Consider the following 17,944-nt stretch of genomic DNA (forward strand, 5'->3'; position numbering starts at 1 on the left):
ATTCCAATGGATCTCGAGCTACACAAATTATCCCTAAACAAAGTTGTGTGTATGTTGTGTCAGGAGAAGGGCGCTTTAAATTTTGTTTCCCTGCATCAGTTTTTCTGTGGAAAACTGCATGGGAAGTGTGTGGTTTTTTTATCCCAGTATTTTCCATTGGTTGGGACGAAAACATTCCCCAAACAGAGGACTCTGTTGGGAATTTATGGGGGATAATTTATGCCCTGTTCTGTTTTTAGAAAGAGAGCACTATAACCACTTCAGACTTCTTCCCAGGATCCATTTGGTTGGAGTTTCTTCCACACATTTCATAATCTTTTTCTACCTAGAAAACAACAAACCCAACCTATAAAGGCATGTTTGCTACCATGCAAGTGGCAATATCCAGGAAGGATTATGTTTACTTCTGGGTAAAATCTGCAATTGAAAGTGCACTTGGGGTAGATTCTACTCTCACGACATGATCCACTGGGGCAGATTCTGGGGATGCGGTGTGGGGGTATTTTCAGAATTCTAGACAGCTCTCTCCCCCCCCCCCCGAGTCAGCCCAAGTAAGTTCCTCAATCCCCTATCAGAGTTGTGTAGTTCTGGTTGCCTCATCTCAAAAAGGATATTTAAAGGTTCAGAAAAGGGCAACCGAACTGATCAAGGGAATGTCACGACTCCCATGTGAAGAAAGGTTACAGCATTTGGATTTTTTTTTAGTTTAGAGAAAATGTGAGTAAGAGAACAATAGAAGTTCATACAATTGTGAGAAGGCGGACATAGAAACGTTTTCCTCCCTCTGTCCAAGTATGAAAAGTTGTGGACATCCCACAAAGCTGAATGTTGGAAGATTCAGGACAGATAAAAGGAAGTCCTTCTTCATAATTAAACTATGGAACTCACTCCCTCAGGGGGCAGTGATGGTTTTAAAAAGACGATTGAACAAAGGCATGGAGGATAAATCTATGGGCAGCTATTAGCCAAGATGCCTGTGCTCTTGACTCCACAGCAGTGCTTCTGAATACCAGTTGCTGGAAACCAAAGGAGGGGAGAGGGCTCTTGGGCTCAGGTCCTGCTTGTCGGCTTCCCACAACCGTCTGTAAGATGCTGGACTAGATGGGCCAATGGCCTGATCCAGCTGGCTCTTCTCATGTTGATATATTCCTGCAGGAACCCTAAGTACCTGGGTTTCTGATCTCTCGCTCAGACACAAGACCCTCTCACTCATCTTCTCTTTATTTTTGAACAGACCTGGAAGACAATCTCTATATATTCAAAGGCAGCCATTACTGGATTGTATCCAAAGGAGGTAACGCTACTGGTCCAGACTCGCTCCGTGCCATGTGGCCGGGGCTCCCGTCCACCATTGATGCTGCAGCCTTCTCTGAGGAAGATGGGAAGTTCTATTTCTTCAAAGGTAGCTTGACTGGAGTTGTCTGCGAGGTGGGGAGTCCACAGTACAGATCTTAACATCGTCCTGGCACTTCCTAATGACCTTAGGGAAGCTCCTCTCTTTGTAAGCCTCCATCTTCCCATCTGTGATTTGGACGTAAAAGCAGTGCCCTGCCTTTCCAGAACATGCTAATGATTATCGAGATACCAGAGAAGTTACCAGGAGGGCAAGAGGCACTCAAGGGGGAGGAGGGGCTAAGTAGGGTTGGGGAAGGTGTGGCCTCTGGAGAATCCTGAGGGCCAGAAAGAAAGACCTAGAGTCACACATTTGGCCTCTGAGCCCAAGGTCCACCATCCCTGCTGTAGTGGTTGGCCAGTATTTATCACACACATTTTTTTATTGGGAAGAATGAGGCTGAGAGGAGAATCTAGAGCAGTGGTTCCCAATTAGCTTAGTATAGTGGTACCTCTGGTTATGTACTTGATTCGTTCCGGAGGTCTGCACTTAACCTGAAACTGTTCTTAACCTGAAGCACCACTTTAGCTAATGGGGTCTCCTGCTGCTGCTGTGCCGCCAGAGCATGATTTCTGTTCTCATCCTGAAGCAAAGTTCTTAACCGGAGGTATTATTTCTGGGTTAGCGGAGTCTGTAACCTGAAGCGTATGTAACCTGAGGTACCACTGTACTGTGAACTTTTTCAAAAGCCAAGCCATGGACCCCCTACTTTTGACAATTTTGATATCTCTGTGGTAGTTTTTGTTATGTGAATGGTACCACAGACCCGCTGGGTGAGTTATGTAGATCCCTCCAGGGTCTGCTGACCACAGGTTGGGAACCACAGATCTAGAGAGCTCACAGCTGAGATTCAAACCAAGGACTTCTGTTTCCAAGCTCAGTCATCTTATCCCACTGGGCTATATGAATTTTAGCTGGGAGCCCTGTTTCGTTCAGAGTCTTGGCACCTGCTCCAAGACTCTAGTCATACACCTGCTTACTCAAAATCAAATTCTCTTTGAATGCCCGAGAATTAGCTTCCCATTAAATCAAATGTGTTTTAGATTTGTGTTGTTAAGATCATAAGGTAAACCCTGCCGCCATCTCCTGGCTGTTAGCTGAGGTGCAGTCTGGAATTCTAGTATCCAGGACAATGAACTTTTATGGGGAGTGCGGCTTAGATAGCCCAGAAGCGTAGTAAGGTCAGGTGTTACCCGGTACGGAAAATTCTTCTCACCCCCACATTAATACCGCCCCCCCCCCTGCAAAAATGGTTTTACGTTATGTTATATTTTCTTACAAAGGAATGTGGATTCTGGGCTTCTGATAACAAGTAGGCGACTATGGACAGATACTTAAATCTACAGGATGGATTGTGTTTTGGCTTGTGTTATTTTATTTATATTATTGTTTATTTATTTAATAAAATTTATTTTAAAAAACCTGCAAAGTGAACTTTTTTTTGAAAATGCCTGCTCCACTGAATTGAAATTTCAGCCTTCACGACATAAGAAAATAGCCAGTTAAACAGCTATTTTCGTGATGGAGGGTCAAGATATTAACTGATAGGCATGAAATTTCATATATAGCTATATAATCCCTAGTGTAGTTAGATAAGACCTTTGGAGCAGGCATTTTCAAAATAATAATGATAATTTATGAACCGCCCTAGTAGGGCAGTAATTGTTCTTTGATAATTTGCCACACACCCCCTCCATGATGGCACCTGGGGCAGACTGCCCCCCTTTCCTACGCCCCTGAGATAGCCATGTGTATTATGTCATTTGTGAAGCATACAATTAACATTTCTCTCTCTCTCTCTCTCTCTCTCTCTCTCTCTCTCTCTCTCTCTCTCTCACACACACACACACACACACACACACACATTACCTGCATTCCATACTTCTACATTCCTGCTAAACCAAAATCTTTTTAAAAAATACCTCAGCTTGTCAACCTTGGCAAAAAAATAAATAAAATGGAAATAGGTCCTCTGAGCACGTGCAGTTTTACATTTTATGTCTACAGGAATAAAAGCAGGCTTTGCTTCATGCTGTCCTGATGGTGTACGCACACTTAGAAATGTCCCTTTCTGTTGTGGAAAGAGATGTCCTGTTTTCTTAAGTCAAAAGAATAAAAGCAGCACCTGTAACCTTGTACATACCTGGCCAGCCATTGCTAACTAGGAAATGCTTTTCTTGAAATCAGAAAGAAAGTGGGGTGTAGTAAACGGTGTCAGTACTTGCCGGGCTTGATGTTGACACTGGATCAGTTTCCTGCTCTCCCCGTCACCTGACACAGCGCATGGAACGAACAAGTTCAGCTGAACAAAGTTATCCAGAATAGCCCAAAGATCTCTGGCCTTCCCTGAATTCAGTTCCCAGAATTGCCAGGTGAACTGATAGTGAATTAAATTCATTTTGGGGCAGAACTTTGAATGATTTTCAGTTCATCTTCAAGTTCATTCTCTCTCTCTCTCTCATCTCTAGGCTAGTGGCTCCTAAAGTATGTGGCATTGCCCCGGGGCAGCGGTGGGATTCCCCAGAGGGGGCTAAGAGGAAATTGGATTTTGAATCAATGTGCAATTAATGGTTACTCTTTTGAAATTTATTGTGTTATGGTCTTCCTTAGTGGGTCATGCAAACCGCTATTTGGAATAATGTTTTTTATACTGTAGGGTGGGGCACCCGGGGGGTGAGAGTTTATGGAACCGAGGGGGCAGTGGCCCAAAAAAGGTTGAGAACCACTACTCTAGACTCTTTGGACTCTTTTAAACTTAAAGATCATAAGTCTTGGGGAGCATAAATTAAACCTTCCACACTGTGTGTGTGTGTGTGTTTAGACATTTTCTTAGTCTCCAAAAGTATGTCTTTATACTTCAGCACAGCAGCACTGGAGGGATAGCTCAGGTGGTAGAGCATAAAGGCTCTTAATCCCAGGGTTGTGGGTTTGAGCCCCACATTGGGCAAAAGATCCCTGCAATGCAGGGGGTTGGACTAGATGACCCCTCCTTCCAACTCCACAATTCTATGATTCTAGCTTCTTGGACTCCAGCTACCACTGGCCATGCTGGCTGTTGGGGCTGATGGGACCTGGAGTCCAGCACCACGTCTGGAGGGCCACAGCTAGAACCCAGTCCTGCCTAATTTAAAAGAACCATAGAATTATAGAGGTGGAAGGGACCCCAAGGGAATTGCAGGAATTGCAGCTAAAGAATCCCTGACAGATGGCCATCCAAGCTGCGCTTGAGAACCTCTCCCATGAAGGATAGGCCACCACCTTCCGTTCCACTGTTGAACTTTTCTTACCACCAGGAAGTTCTGCCTTGCCTCACCCTGCTCTCTGTCTCCCCCTGTAGGTGGCCGGTGCTGGCGCTACAAAGGCTCTTCCCTGGATGCCGGCTTCCCCCAGAAGTGCAGCAGCACGGGGGACCTCCCCCGACACCCCGACACAGCGCTCTATTTCCAGCCCCTCCACCATCTGGTTCTTTTCAAAGGTCCCAAATACTACATGGTGAGCGGAGAGTCCCTCCAAGTGGAGCCGTACTACCCCAGGAGTCTGAAAGACTGGGGAGGGGTGCCTGCCATGGCGAACGGCGCTCTCACGCGTCCTGACGGTTTCGTTTACTTCTTCCGAAACGACCAGTTCTGGAAATTCAACCCAGATATGCTGAGGGTGGTGGAAAGTGGGAAATGGGCCTCCCAGCTAGGGTGGCTCGGTTGCCAGGATGCGGCCCTCAACCAGGCGGTGGTCTGAGCTTCTGCAGAAATTTCAATGGCTTTCATAACAAACTTCCCAAAGTCCAGAACTCGGTTCAGCGTTCGTGGGTCAGATGCTTGACGGTGTTGGAAGTTGACCTTTCATTTTGTTGCAAGCGGACTTTTGTTTCTTTTTTAAAGGAGAAAGTGAAGCCTAAGAGAATACCTCTTGATGCAAAAGAAGAAGAAGAAGAAGAGTTTGGATTTGATATCCTGCTTTATCACTACCCTAAGGAGTCTCAAAGCGGCTAACATTGTCCTTTCCCTTCCTCCCCCACAACAAACACTCTGTGAGGTGAGTGAGGCTGAGAGACTTCAGAGAAGTGTGACTGGCCCAAGGTCACCCAGCAGCTGCATGTGGAGGAGCAGGGAACTGAACCCGGTTCACCAGATTACGAGTCCGCCGCTCTTAACCACTACACCACACTGGCTCTCACAATATCAGAATATCAGGTGCCTGACAAATCATGACACGGAGTGGGCGGGCAATACAGCTTCTTGTGCCACATTGATTGGAAGAGGACAGGTTGACATTCTAGCCAATCAAGAAGCATTATAGGGGAGGGGCAGTGGGCACTTCCGTTGCCTCTGGTAACTGGCTAAACCTTATGGCAGAGCTTTCCAAACTGTGTGCCTTGACATGTTAGTGTGTCGGCTGCAGTGTGTAGGTGTGTAGTGTGAATACTCCCCACACTCCTCCCGGGGCTGGAAAGGGGTTAGTTGAACCTCTGGCTTGCTAGTAAAACTGAATAACTGTGTCACAAAATGATGCATGTCTAAAAAGTGTGTCACCAACATGAAAAGTCTGGAAAGCTCTGCCATACAGAGGCCAAGCTGCCCACACCCTATTCAACTTCAAGCCCTCTGTTCTTCTGTCTTCCATCTTTGTCCCAAAGCTGGTTACTGTGGAGTGGACAAAAACAGGGAGAACTTCTCTTAAGAACCTGTCAAGGCTCTGCCAAGGCTTTGGGAAAGGTATTCCTCCCCCAGTTGCAGCAAGAGCAGAGAAAACAAGGTAGAGTTCTTTTTAATGAGTTTTATTCAATCCAATAGCGAGAGACAAATGAACGCAATGAGCCTTAACAATAGCGTTTCTCCAAACTGGGCTCCTCCTCCCTCCTTCTTAGCAACAGCACCTTCCCATACGGTGGTCAAATGTCTCTGATTGCGTTGTTCTTGCGCTCTCAACGAACGTCGCGTTCTGACAGAAGGGGAATAAGAAATACTCTCCAGTGACAACATGTCATTTGGCTGCTCCTCCGCAGTCCTCCCCACTTCTTCCAACACTGTCCAACTTCTCTGTTCGTCCATCTCTGAGCTGTGACCTCCCTCAAACTCCTCAAAGCCCTGCTGTAATTCAGTGCTGCCTTTCCCCTCTCCTGCAGTGGCAGGAGAATTGGGAGGGGGGGTCTCCACTACAGTGGTACCTCAGGTTACATATGCTTCAGGTTACATACACTTCAGGCTACAGACTCCGCTAACCCAGAAATATCACCTCGGGTTAAGAACTTTGCTTCAGGATGAGAACAGAAATCGTGCTCTGGCGGCACAGTGGCAGCAGGAGGCCCCATTAGCTAAAGTGGTGCTTCAGGTTAAGAACAGTTTCAGGTTAAGAACGGACCTCCTGAATGAATTAAGTACTTAACCCAAGGTACCACTGTACTCCTACTCCATCTCATCCTCTTGAGTCCAATTCCTGACAGAACCTAAGAAGAGCATCGTGCATCAGTCCAGCATCCTGTTATCCCATTGGCCAACCAGATGCACCAATGGGAAGCCCACAAGCAGGACCCAATCACAAGAGCACTTTTTGAGGTGAGACGCCCACCTCACAGTCCTCTCCAGACGTCATTTCTCCTCCGCAGCTGAGCCTTTGAGGAGTTAGTGAGGACTGACCATCAATGTAAAGCTTCTCTCGCAGAATCTTGAGCTACTGTGCATCGGCTACTACATCTTCAGTGTGGAACAGGAGCTGTTCATCTGTTACCTCTCCTTGCCTGTTGGCAGTGCCACTTTTGTGGGTGATTCTTGACCTCCCACTTACTGCAGAACCTTGGCATTATTCTGGTTGGCATTGCTGTAATGTGTTTCCATGTGCAAAGGAAGTCACAGTCCCGCTGCAGTCTTGCAACAAATGGGTGAGGGAAAGGGCCCAGCAGAAGCGTCACAGCTGAATGCAGCATTGAATCTGAAGCTTCAGTATGAACGCTCAACCTTCATTGCCTAGTACCACACTGCCACAAAACTGTTTTCTACCAAGTACCTCATGGGCTTTCTAGCACTTCACTGCCTTTGGCAGTTCCATCAAGGCAACACTTCTGCAGGTGCCTCAGTTTTCAACATGTATGCTGAGATTGGCAGAGGGGGCCATCTTGGTGATTCCTGTACCCTCAGAGGCTCTAGGGGGGAAGAGGGCCTTCTCTGTGGTGGCTCCTAAGCTGTGGTGCACTTTATGCCCTCATTATACAGCTTTCCGAGGATGCTGAAGACATAGCTCTTTACTCTGGATTTTGACACTTGAGATGTCTGTTTTTACGACTCATTTTATGGTTGTAAGTTTTTAAAATTGTTTTTAATACTGTGTTTTATTGTTGTAACCTGTCCTGGGACATCAGGGTGAAGGATAGGAAATAAATATACAAATAATACCTTCATCCTGAAACCAAAGCTGGACAGTGGTCTTGGTCTGTGGCTGAAAAGTACACACAGAGGCCTGTGACACTTATAAAAAGGAAATGAGAAACATTTGTGGCCCTCCAGATGTTTTGGAGTCTCAACTCCCACTGACTCCAGCCAGCAGCACCAATGGTCAGGGGTGACATACAGCAACTTACGTAGGGCCACAGTTTCCCCTCATCCCTGCCACAAGCCCTACTCATGAGTAAGTAGAGCATGCAAGCAGGGAGAATGGGGATGAGCACAGCAGCTTGGCCCCCACTCCCAGCTCCCATCAGCCCCCTGTGAGTTGGAGGGCAGCCATCTGCCGCAGAGAGCCTGCCATATCCATGTAGGGCAGAAATTTGCCCTCCAACTCCCAGAGAGCTGCAATGATAAGCACGGTGTAGTGGTGAATAAGAATGGCTTGGTCCATGATAGTCACAGTCACACCCACTTCTAAGATGATACAACCCTCTAAGATTATGCAATAATCCTATAATTCTGCAAAAATAGCAACAATCAATGCAGATCTCCGCATATTGCCTTTTAGGTAGGCCTACTATTTTCTGTGCAAATGATTTGGGGTGCTCCAATACTGTCTTTCAGAGTGACATTTCCTTGAAGTTCCATTGTATGTAACATAATTTGCACCCGATTCTCTTGAAACTGAAACATCCCTTGTGTTTTCAGGATTCCTAAATGCTTAGCTTTGGAGCAAACAGAACAACTCCTCAGTGTTTTCCCCTCACACCTTGTCCAGAGTGACCCCAGGAACCCCTCCTCTGTGTCTGACGCACCTCCTTCCACCCTGATTGGCTCCCATCAGCACAAAGAATGAGAAAACTTCTTCTCAGTGGCCAAGAAGGTTCCCTTCCTTGCTGATTGGGTGCCTCTGTGATGCTGGAGAAATGCTAAAGGGTCTTCGGCCCCCTGCTAACCCAGTTTGCTGCACCTCTGGTGATAGTGGAGAGGACAAGCATGCCCAATCCTTCCTCTCCCCATTCTTGTGTTTTATTTACCCATGAACCTAATGCAGGTGTGGGGAGCATCTGTGATCTTCTAGATGTTCCCAAACAGCAGCTCCCACTATCCTTGCTTGCAGGGGCTTATGGGAGATGCAGTTCAGCAACATCTAGAGAGCCCATGGTTCCCCACACACGATCTGAAGAAGAAGAAGAAGAAGAAGAAGAAGAAGAAGAAGAAGAAGAAGAAGAAGAAGAAGAAGAAGAAGAAGAAGAAGAAGAAGAGTAGTAGTAGTAGTAGTAGTAGTAGTAGTAGTAGTAGTTTGGATTTGATATCCCACTTTATCACTACCCTAAGGAGTCTCAAAGCGGCTAACATTCTCCTTTCCCTTCCTCCCCCACAACAAACACTCTGTGAGGTGAGTGGGGCTGAGAGACTTCAAAGAAATGTGACTAGCCCAAGGTCACCCAGCAGCTGCATGTGGAGGAGCAGGGAATCGAACCCGGTTCACCAGATTACGAGTCCACTGCTCTTAACCACTACACCACACCGGCTCTCAGATCTGAGGCCTTGCTGTTGCTGCATTCATGGCGGTGGCTGCAGCAAGCACCTTCACTCCTCATCTTAAAAAGGGTAAAGGGATCCTGACCATTAGGTCCAGTCGTGACTGACTCTGGGGTTGCGTGCTCATCTCACTCTATAGGCCGAGGGAGCCGGTGTTTGTCCACAGACAGCTTCCGGGTCATGTGGCCAGCATGACTAAGCCACTTCTGGCGAACCAGAGCAGCACACGGAAACGCCGTTTACCTTCCCGCAGGAGCGGTACCTATTTATCTACTTGCACTTTGACATGCTTTCAAACTGCTAGGTTGGCAGAAGCAGGGACCGAGCAACGGGAGCTCACCCCGTCGCGGGGATTCGAACTGCCAACTTTCTGATTGGCAAGTCCTAGGCTCTGTGGTTTAACCCACAGCGCCACCTGCATCCCACCCCTCATCTTAGGATGATAATATTTCATGCTCCTGAAGTGGTGGGCTCCAGGAGTTCCCTAACCACCACCACAACCAACCACGCAGTGTTCCTGCTGTGCTTTCTGTTTCTCGGTTGAGGCCTGACTTGCAAGGAGCCCTCCTCGCCGTTGCCGGTTCTGCTTCTGCCAAAGAAATGGAAAGGGCTGTTTGCCATCCTTTGTCCTCCATCATGTTGCAACATGCCAGTTTGTTGACCCTCCTTGACCCCCTATTGACAAGCTGATCGCTCTGCAGCAACCTGCTTCCTCGGACCGGAAATTTCTCTGCCAGCCAAGCGCATACCAAGCAGTTTTGCAAGGGGCTCAGAAACCAGTTTCTCCCTGGCCACAACATTTGATTTATGCAGCCGCAGGACTGCTGTGCTGACCACTACAACTTACACCTATAGAGCAGGGCTGAGGAACATCAGGCCTGGGGGCTGAATGCAGCCTTCCAGGGACTTCTAGCTAGCCCTCAGAGTGCTTCCCAGGCTGCAACCCTCATCCACACCCTGCTTTGCACCCTCGCTGAGCCAGAATTTGTGATCTGTGATCACAAATGCCATCTGTGATCGCATGGCTAGATGGGAGATGGAGAGTGGTGTGTATGTCGGACCACATCACCACGCCCACCACTGGCATTCAGCCCCCAGGAATTTCCCCAGGAAGCAATGTAGCCCCACAGACTGAAAAAGATTCCTCATCTCTGCTATCGAGAAAAGCATGGCTTCAGGAAGAGGGGGTCATGTTTGGGAAATCTCTAGATTCAAATGGGGAGTTGGAAGACTGCCCAGTTGATGGCGCATCTCATAGGACAATGGGACTCCTGTGATTGGTGTCAGCAGTGGCGTAGCGTGGGTTGTCAGCACTCGGGGCAAGGCAAGTTATTTGCGCCCCCTAACCCGTGGATTTGTGCCCCCTAACCCTAACCCCCAGATGTTGTGCCCGGTGCGGCCGGCCCCCCCTGCACCCCCACGCTACGCCACTGGGTGTCAGAATTGTAGAGCTGGAAGGGATCCCAACGGTCATCTAGTCCAAACCCCTGCAATGCAGGACTCTCAATTAGATTGCATATGACTTGTCTTGATTATTATCTTCTGGATCTTTCTAGCATCCTGCGTATCCTCCCAAGTTTTGCCTTTACTCTCTTACTCATTTAACAACAATCCCCTAGAAGCCAAAACAAGCCACTAAGAAGCAGTGATGTTGAAGGATTTAATCCAAAGCATCCAAGATCTGTCCCCCACCTTTTAAAAACACAGCTGTGTTAAAACAACCACCATATGAGGTAGACCACACACACATACATGCACACAGAGAGAACATTTAGTCAGCAGCCAGAGTGAGCTTGCACAGACTTCAATCCTGCTGGACTCACCTCTAGGACCAGCAGACAAGTTGGCCAGCATCGCTTGCGGACTACCAAGAAATTAATCCATTACCCCTCTCACTGCCTCTTTATTTCCTCTTCTGACTCCTCCGGAGCGACAGCCAGGTCTATAGAGTCTGGAAAAAGGAGGACATGCTGTATGACAACCAGCTTGTGTTCTACTTTCATAGGATTGGAAAATTGTAGAGTTCGAAGGGACCCGTAACATTCTACGGAACGAAAAGCAGCGAGGAACTTCTTCCTTGACCCAGACCTATTACAGGTTGCAGGGAGTGGAATGAGGGTGGTGATGTCCCTGCTCCTTCTAACTCTCACCTTCTGTGGCCAGACATTTGCCATCACTTCTGGGGCCCCCAGCTGCTGCTATGATGTCAACCGCTGGGCAACTGAGCTACCTGCTGCAGTGGCCCCACCTGCATTCTAGCCCCCAGCAGACTTCCATCCTGGGAGAAGTCTGGAAAGCTGCAGAAAAAGACTAGAAAGTGAACAGAATATGTCCCTGCTCCACAGAGAGCTCCCTCGTTAGGGGCCCTGCGAAGGAAGGTGGGACATACAGTTGGCCAGAAATATCCTGTTGAAAAAAGGCTCTTGCCCTTCTGCTGCTGCTTTGTAGCAGTCATAGAAATTGGTAAAATGAGAACGTTTTCTAGCTCGGACACTACAGGTAGTGCTCCTTTGGTTTGGTCATCTGGGATAGCCTTGTGACCTACCTGGGTGTTCCAACCCACAGGTTGAAGTCCTATGTTTAAGCAGCAGGAACGGAGTCGTTAACATCTCTGAACACAGTGATGCAGTATTATGAGACCATTTCATTTCTCACCATTTCCTATTTTTCCAATCTTAAATTCAGTTGATTCTGCAGTAATTTGCAATTTTTTCTTTTAAAAAAACCCTCAAAAAACCGCAGCATTTCAGTGCACTTTTCTTCTAAAGCTTCTTGCATGACATTACATTTTTGCAAGCAATTTTTGCATTTTGTATGTTATTTTCACCAATATTTTCATTATTATGCACACGTTTCCCTATTACTTGCATTCTCCTTCGTTTTGGAGGATCATTGCAAAAACTGGATACACGTGGATTTTGAAGGATGGCCGCATTTCACTTCTTATACGAATTTGAGAGAGTCTGCTTTAAATGTGAACTCAATTGAATTTCTCCCCTGGTTGTGAGAATGTTGTGGGCTGTTATATTTCTACCCATTGCACAGCCATTAAAGACACTGGGCCACTATCAGGAAAACAGGGTAGCAGCTTTGACCTGGGACCATCACTAATTCACCCGCTGGGAAAGATAGCATTTAGACTCTGCAGCATACTAGTCCTCATTGCGTCTTGCCTGTACTCAGCGCTGGGCTCAAAGCCTCCGGCAGGCTTTCTGTGCTGTGGCCCAGCAGTCCATGTTCAATGAAAGCCCGGCTGTAATGTAACGTCTCGCACTTTTTGCAGAACAGAATCTCGCACTCTGGGCACATCTTGCCGGAGGATCTGTTCCTCTCCAGCTGACTGCAGACGGGCTCCTGCAGGGGCTTGTTCCTAAGAGGCAAAGGAAGGTTTGCAATTAAAATAACTCGAAAGGCTCCTTAAAAAGAAAGGCTAGAGCACACTGGGCCTTTAAAAGGGTGTGCAAATCTGTCATAAAAACTCAAGAGGAGCCCTGCAGCTGGATCAGGCCCATGGCCCATCTAGTCCAGCATCCTCTTCTCACAGTGACCAACCAGATGCTCCAATGGAAAGCCTACAAGCAGGATCCAAGCGCAAGGGCCCTCTCCTGAGCTTAAAACAGTCAACATCCAAATGAGAAATTTGGGGTGGCCTTGAGCTTTTCATCTGAGTTCTAACCCCCACCCCATTCTGCCCCCGGGCCTCCAGTTTGTGAAACATTCCATTTCAACTTTACACACATACAGACTCGGTTTTCCTGTCTCTAAATTGGGGAGAATGCAATGCAACTCTTTCACCGCTACGGAGAGGAGATGTTTGCTTTTGAGGAAGGCCTCTGAGCTGCTACCTGTCTGCCAGCCAGGTAAGACCAGAGAGAAGGGGGAAAGAAAACCAGCTCCACAGCCAATTTTCCTGTTTTGGCAGCTGCTCCGTGTTGGGAGACTGAGGGGAATCCACAAGAGCACTAGAGCTGGATCCTTCTGCATCGAGGTCTGGCACATTATCTTCTGGTTCCTGATGGCATCTCTCCTCTGATTCGCTCTCTTCCTCTTCTGGTCTGGTTTGGGACATCAGATTTTAAACCTGGATTAAGAGAGAGAGAGAGAGAGCGCAGAGATAACAGTAAGGGCTGGAGACTTCAGTTATGTTATGCCCATTTCAGATCGCAACTCGACACCAAGCAAGCCTATCTGCAAAATATGAGGACAACCCTGATCTACCTCTCAAGGTCGTCGAAAGGATTTAGAACGAGATGGTTAGGGTTGCCATATTTCAAACAGTGAGAATTTGAAGTTTTTGAGCTGTTTTTAAGGTAACTCGCCAAAAACGACACCATCGACACAAGTTGCCATATGTCCGGATTTTCCTGGACATTTCATCAATTCCCCCCCGGACACTGCTTCCAACTACAGTATTCCGGATATGTGGGAAATTCCGGACATATGGCGACCCTAGAGATGGTGCATAGGATAAGTGCTTTGAGCACTCAGGAAGGGCAATCTGGATAAATGTGGCCCTCTGGCCTCTTCACCCAGCCCTTGAGACTTGTCTTAGGCCACTCCCACTCTTCCAGGCCACACCCCTCACTGCTCTCTGCCCTTGAAAGATTGAAGATAATGGGCCCTGCTAACTTGGCTCCATTCCTTTAAATAGGTCTAGTCTCTTGAGGAAATCTTAGTTGGATGCAACCCCCTTTGCTGGTCTGGAGAGAGGTGTGTCCTTATAGAAACCTCTGACACGTGCAGTGCTGATGTCACATCCCCCCCCCCACTTTTGCCTCTGGAAGGTTTCCCACAAGCGAAAGGGATGCGGGTGGAACTATGGTCCAAACCACTGAGCCTCTTGGGCTTGCCAATCAGAAGGTCAGCGGTTGGAATCCCCGTGATGGGGCGAGCTCCTGTTGCTCTCTCCCAGCTCCTGCCAGCCTAGCATTTCGAAAGCACACCAGTGCAAGTAGATAAATAGGTACCGCTCCGGCGGGAAGGTAAACGGCGTTTCCGTGTGCTCTGGCACTCATCACGGTGTCCCGTTGCACCAGAAGCGGTTTAGTCATGCTGGCCACATGACCCAGAAAGCTGTCTGTGGACAAACACCGGCTCCTTTGGCCTGAAAGCAAGATGAGCGCCGCACCCCATAGTCACCTTTGACTGGACTTAACCGTCCAGGGGTCCTTTGCCTTTTTACCTTTTCCCTTTTCCACATACAGACACTCACACGCTCCTCTCTGTCCTCCCTCCAGGCAAGGAGGATCACAGTTCAAGGATGCATGCAGTCAGGTAAAAGCAGGCAGTGAAACATCGTGTGTGACCAGGAGAGAATTTAAGGGGTGCGGATTGCAGATCAAGAGCCCAGCATGGCTGCATTCAGCCTGTGATTCCCCACTCCTGCCTTCAAAGTTAGGATTCTTTTGGGAATGTCTCCAGTCTTAGCTGGGGAGAAAGACGTGTCCCAGCCCTCAGACATTTTTGACTAACACCTACCAGTGAAAAAGATGAGGGAAGTGGTGAGTTTTACTGAATGACCCACTGAACCTGTGGGCTGTTGTCTCCCAGATGCCACCCCCTCGAGAGGGCTGTGTCATGGCAAGGTGACCTCAGTCCATTGTGACATCGCAAAGCTTCTCCGGGCAAGTTCTAGAGAGGCTGTTCTGTCCGACAGATACAAGGCTAAGGTTCTTCACTTCCCTGGGGAGTGAGGAAGGTGTGAGAAGCAGTCAATGTTCGCTTACTTGTCCAATGTCCAGAACAGAAATCAATCCAGCAAACAGAATCAATATATGTTATGAGTTTTTTTTTGCAGGGAGGGCTAGGCTGAATGCTTGGGCCCCCTTCTAATTCTTGGGATTGCCAGGATATTTTCCTGGTGAGGCAATATCCGAGATAATGGGTCATTAAGGGAACAAAGGAAGTGGCTCTGTGCAAGATAAAAATGGGTGGGGCCCCTCCTTCAACTGGCTTTTAGTTAGAAATACAAAAAGGGCAGAGTGGAAAGTTGAGTTATGTGAGCCAGGAGCTAGAAGTGGAAAAGCAACAGGCTGGGAAGTCAGAGAGGGTGATGTTTGGTTTCTGCTTGAATCCGAGGCTGTGGCTATGGAAGAAGCAAGACCCTTTGGGGATGTTGATGCCGCCATCTCCTCCATCGTAGCCTCAGGTTGTATATATGTGTAAATAAACCATATGCCATAGAGACACCACAGTCTCTGCTGTCCCTCATTCCAAAGGAAACACAAACCCTGGGTGAGCACCTGGAAGCCCTGGAATCTCTCACCACTCTTCAGATTGGGGTGGCTTGCAACAATATGCTTATTGGTTTTTGAAAACACAGCTGTAGAAAGTCAATAGGCTGTACAGATCAATAAAAGGGGGGGGGACAGTAACTGTGGCTGAGTGAAATGCAGAGCTTGTTTATGACATCTTCGGTATTAAAAAAATAAATACAGAGCAATGGGTCAGAGTTTTCAGCATAGTGGAATCATATTGAGGGCCATTAAAAATGCAGTGGATATTCGCTAGTGGTGTAGCTTTCAGTCTGCAGACAATCCCCTTTGCATTCAAAATTGACATAATGACAATTGCAGTCATGTAATTTCACCATTTCCGAAGACAAATTGCAGCAGAAAAGATTCAGTGTTGCATGTAGCAACTGCAGGGCCCCAATGGAAAACACTCTTCCTACATCCCTACTCTCAGGTAATAGCTGCTGTGATTCTGAAGGGAAGCGTGTATCACTCAGACCTCCTCTGTCCCAGAAGCCCCTTGCCTGAGTTTCAGACACACACACACACACACAATATGAGGTTATCCAGCGGCCTTGAATTGCACTTTGCACAAGCCCAGTGGCAAACTTTATTACAATACAGTGGTACCTCGGGTTACATACGCTTCAGGTTACATACAGTTCAGGTTACAGACTCCGCTAACCCAGAAATATTACCTCGGGTTAAGAACTTTGCTTCAGCATGAGAACAGAAATCGTGCTCTGGCGGTGCAGTGGCAGTGGGAGGCCACATTAGCTAAAGTGGTGCTTCAAGTTAAGAACAGTTTCAGGTTAAGAACGGGCCTCCAGAACGAATTAAGTACTTAACCCAAGGTACCACTGTATCATAATACCGTTATACAAATCTATGGTGAGACTGCATTTGGACACTGGTCGTCTCACCTCAAAAAGGAATTGTTGATGAAGAAGGGTGGAGTGACTCCCCTATGGTGAAAGGTTGTATGGTTTGGTACTTCTTAGTTTAGAGAACTAAGAGAGGGCACAAAATAAGTTTATAAAATGATATATGGGCATGGAGAAAGTGGACAGAGAAACAGTTCCAGGTCTCCCAGTTGAAAGCAGGATCATGGGCCCAAGATACTTTGTTGCTTGGGGCAAAAACAAAATGGTGCCCCCAATCACAGAAGACAGTGGGGTAGGTTGGCATCACTTCATCTCTGCATCGCTGCTTCTTACTAGGAAGTAGAGGGGGTGGGACCAAGCAGCAGCAATGTCAAGAGTACAGTGGAGGCTGGTCCGTTAGGGCAACTGGAGCACTGCTTCACCAAGCTTAGTTTGCCCTCAGCCAGCCCTCCTCTCCACCCGCCATCTTACTGACAACCAGCCCAAGGGGTGACCCTGTCTGTCAGCTTCCTTCTCCTAAGTCTCAGTGTTGCCCCTTGTAGAACTCAGCAGGGAGGAGGTGGGAGACAAAAGTACAGTGGTACCTCAGTTTATGAACAGTCCTGCTTACGAACTATTCAGTTTACAAACTCCATAAAACCAGAAGTAGTGTCCCGGTTTGCGAACTTTACCTCGGTCTACGAACAGAAGCCAAACGGTGGAAGGGCACCGGCGGTGGGAGGCCTCATTAGGGAAAGCGCGCCTCAGTTTAAGAATGGATTTGGTTTAAGAACAGACTTCAGGAACGGATTAAGTTCGTAAATCGAGGTACCACTGTACAATTTGCAGGCTCCTCCTGTCTTTGGCTCTGGCGCCACCTACTGTTGGGCTCCCTGCCTTCTGTCCTACCAGTCCCAAATGCACACCAGCCACCAGTTGGAGCAGTGCACAGGGAGAGCCCATCTGATTCTGGAGGCAGAGCAATAGCCATCATGGCTAGTAGCCATCAATAGTCCTGTTCCTGAATTTGTCCAATCTTCTTTTAGTCTAGGTTGCTGGCCATCACTGCTTCCTGCGGAAGTGAGTTCCACAGTTCAACTATGCACTGAGTGAAAAAGTCCTTTATTTTATCTGTCCTGAATCTCCCAACATTCAGCTTCCTTGGATGTCCATGAATTCTAGTGTTATGAGAGGGAGAAAACCTTTTTGCTGTCGGCTTTCGCCAGTGGTGTAGCGTGGGGGGTGCAGGGGGGCTGGTCGCACCGGGCGCAACATCTGGGGGTTAGGGTTAGGGGGCGCAAATCCACGGGTTAGGGGGCACAAATTACTTGCCTTGCCCCGGGTGCTGACAACCCACGCTACGCCACTGGCTTTCGCCACACTGTGCACAATTTTATAAACTTCTATTCTATTTTGTCACTTCTGACTCTTACACATGGGTGTAGCCAAGGGGGGCAGGGAGGGGCAGCTGCCCCCTCAATCAATACAAAAAATGCATTGCAAACTGAGGTTCAGCCCCCCCCAACAAAAACC

General features: G+C 47.9%; 2 protein-coding genes and 1 long non-coding RNA gene across 4 annotated transcripts in view; 1 reads left to right on the plus strand and 2 right to left on the minus strand.

Annotated features, from left to right (window-relative positions):
• The window catches only part of MMP28 (matrix metallopeptidase 28), a 26,427-nt gene extending 18,630 nt beyond the window's left edge, over window positions 1-7,797 (plus strand). For both annotated transcript variants that reach the window (XM_081890458.1, XM_081890457.1), the window contains 2 exons: window positions 1,235-1,402; window positions 4,731-7,797. In XM_081890458.1, coding sequence (XP_081746584.1) covers window positions 1,235-1,402; window positions 4,731-5,128 — 566 coding nt within the window. In that variant the 3' untranslated portion in view covers window positions 5,129-7,797. The remainder of the gene's footprint in view (window positions 1-1,234; window positions 1,403-4,730) is intronic.
• Window positions 6,152-11,264, minus strand: LOC309358016. Its single transcript, XR_014163265.1, has 2 exons — window positions 11,139-11,264; window positions 6,152-6,331 (listed from the first exon to the last, which is right to left on the minus strand). It is a non-coding gene; the product is annotated as an uncharacterized lncRNA (long non-coding RNA).
• Window positions 11,265-12,134: 870 nt separating this feature from the next.
• Window positions 12,135-15,402, minus strand: LOC309358008 (uncharacterized protein C17orf50 homolog). Its single transcript, XM_081890781.1, has 3 exons — window positions 14,794-15,402; window positions 13,161-13,396; window positions 12,135-12,685 (listed from the first exon to the last, which is right to left on the minus strand). The coding sequence occupies exons 2-3, from the start codon at window positions 13,382-13,384 to the stop codon at window positions 12,475-12,477; spliced, it is 435 nt and encodes a 144-aa protein (XP_081746907.1). The 5' UTR covers window positions 13,385-13,396; window positions 14,794-15,402; the 3' UTR covers window positions 12,135-12,474.
• Between the last annotated feature and the right edge of the window lie 2,542 nt (window positions 15,403-17,944).

This window comes from Podarcis melisellensis, assembly GCF_964234715.1.
Source record: "Podarcis melisellensis genome assembly, chromosome: 15".
Classification (NCBI taxonomy): Eukaryota; Metazoa; Chordata; class Lepidosauria; order Squamata; family Lacertidae; genus Podarcis; species Podarcis melisellensis.

Bases quoted from the DNA above. Each gene is read 5' to 3' on its own strand.
- LOC309358008 (XM_081890781.1), bottom strand. From the start codon at position 13,384: ATGTCCCAAACCAGACCAGAAGAGGAAGAGAGCGAATCAGAGGAGAGA. The intron at 12,686-13,160 runs GTAGCAGCTCAG...TTTGCCTCTTAG, and splicing joins CTTACCTGGCTGGCAGACAG to GAACAAGCCCCTGCAGGAGC.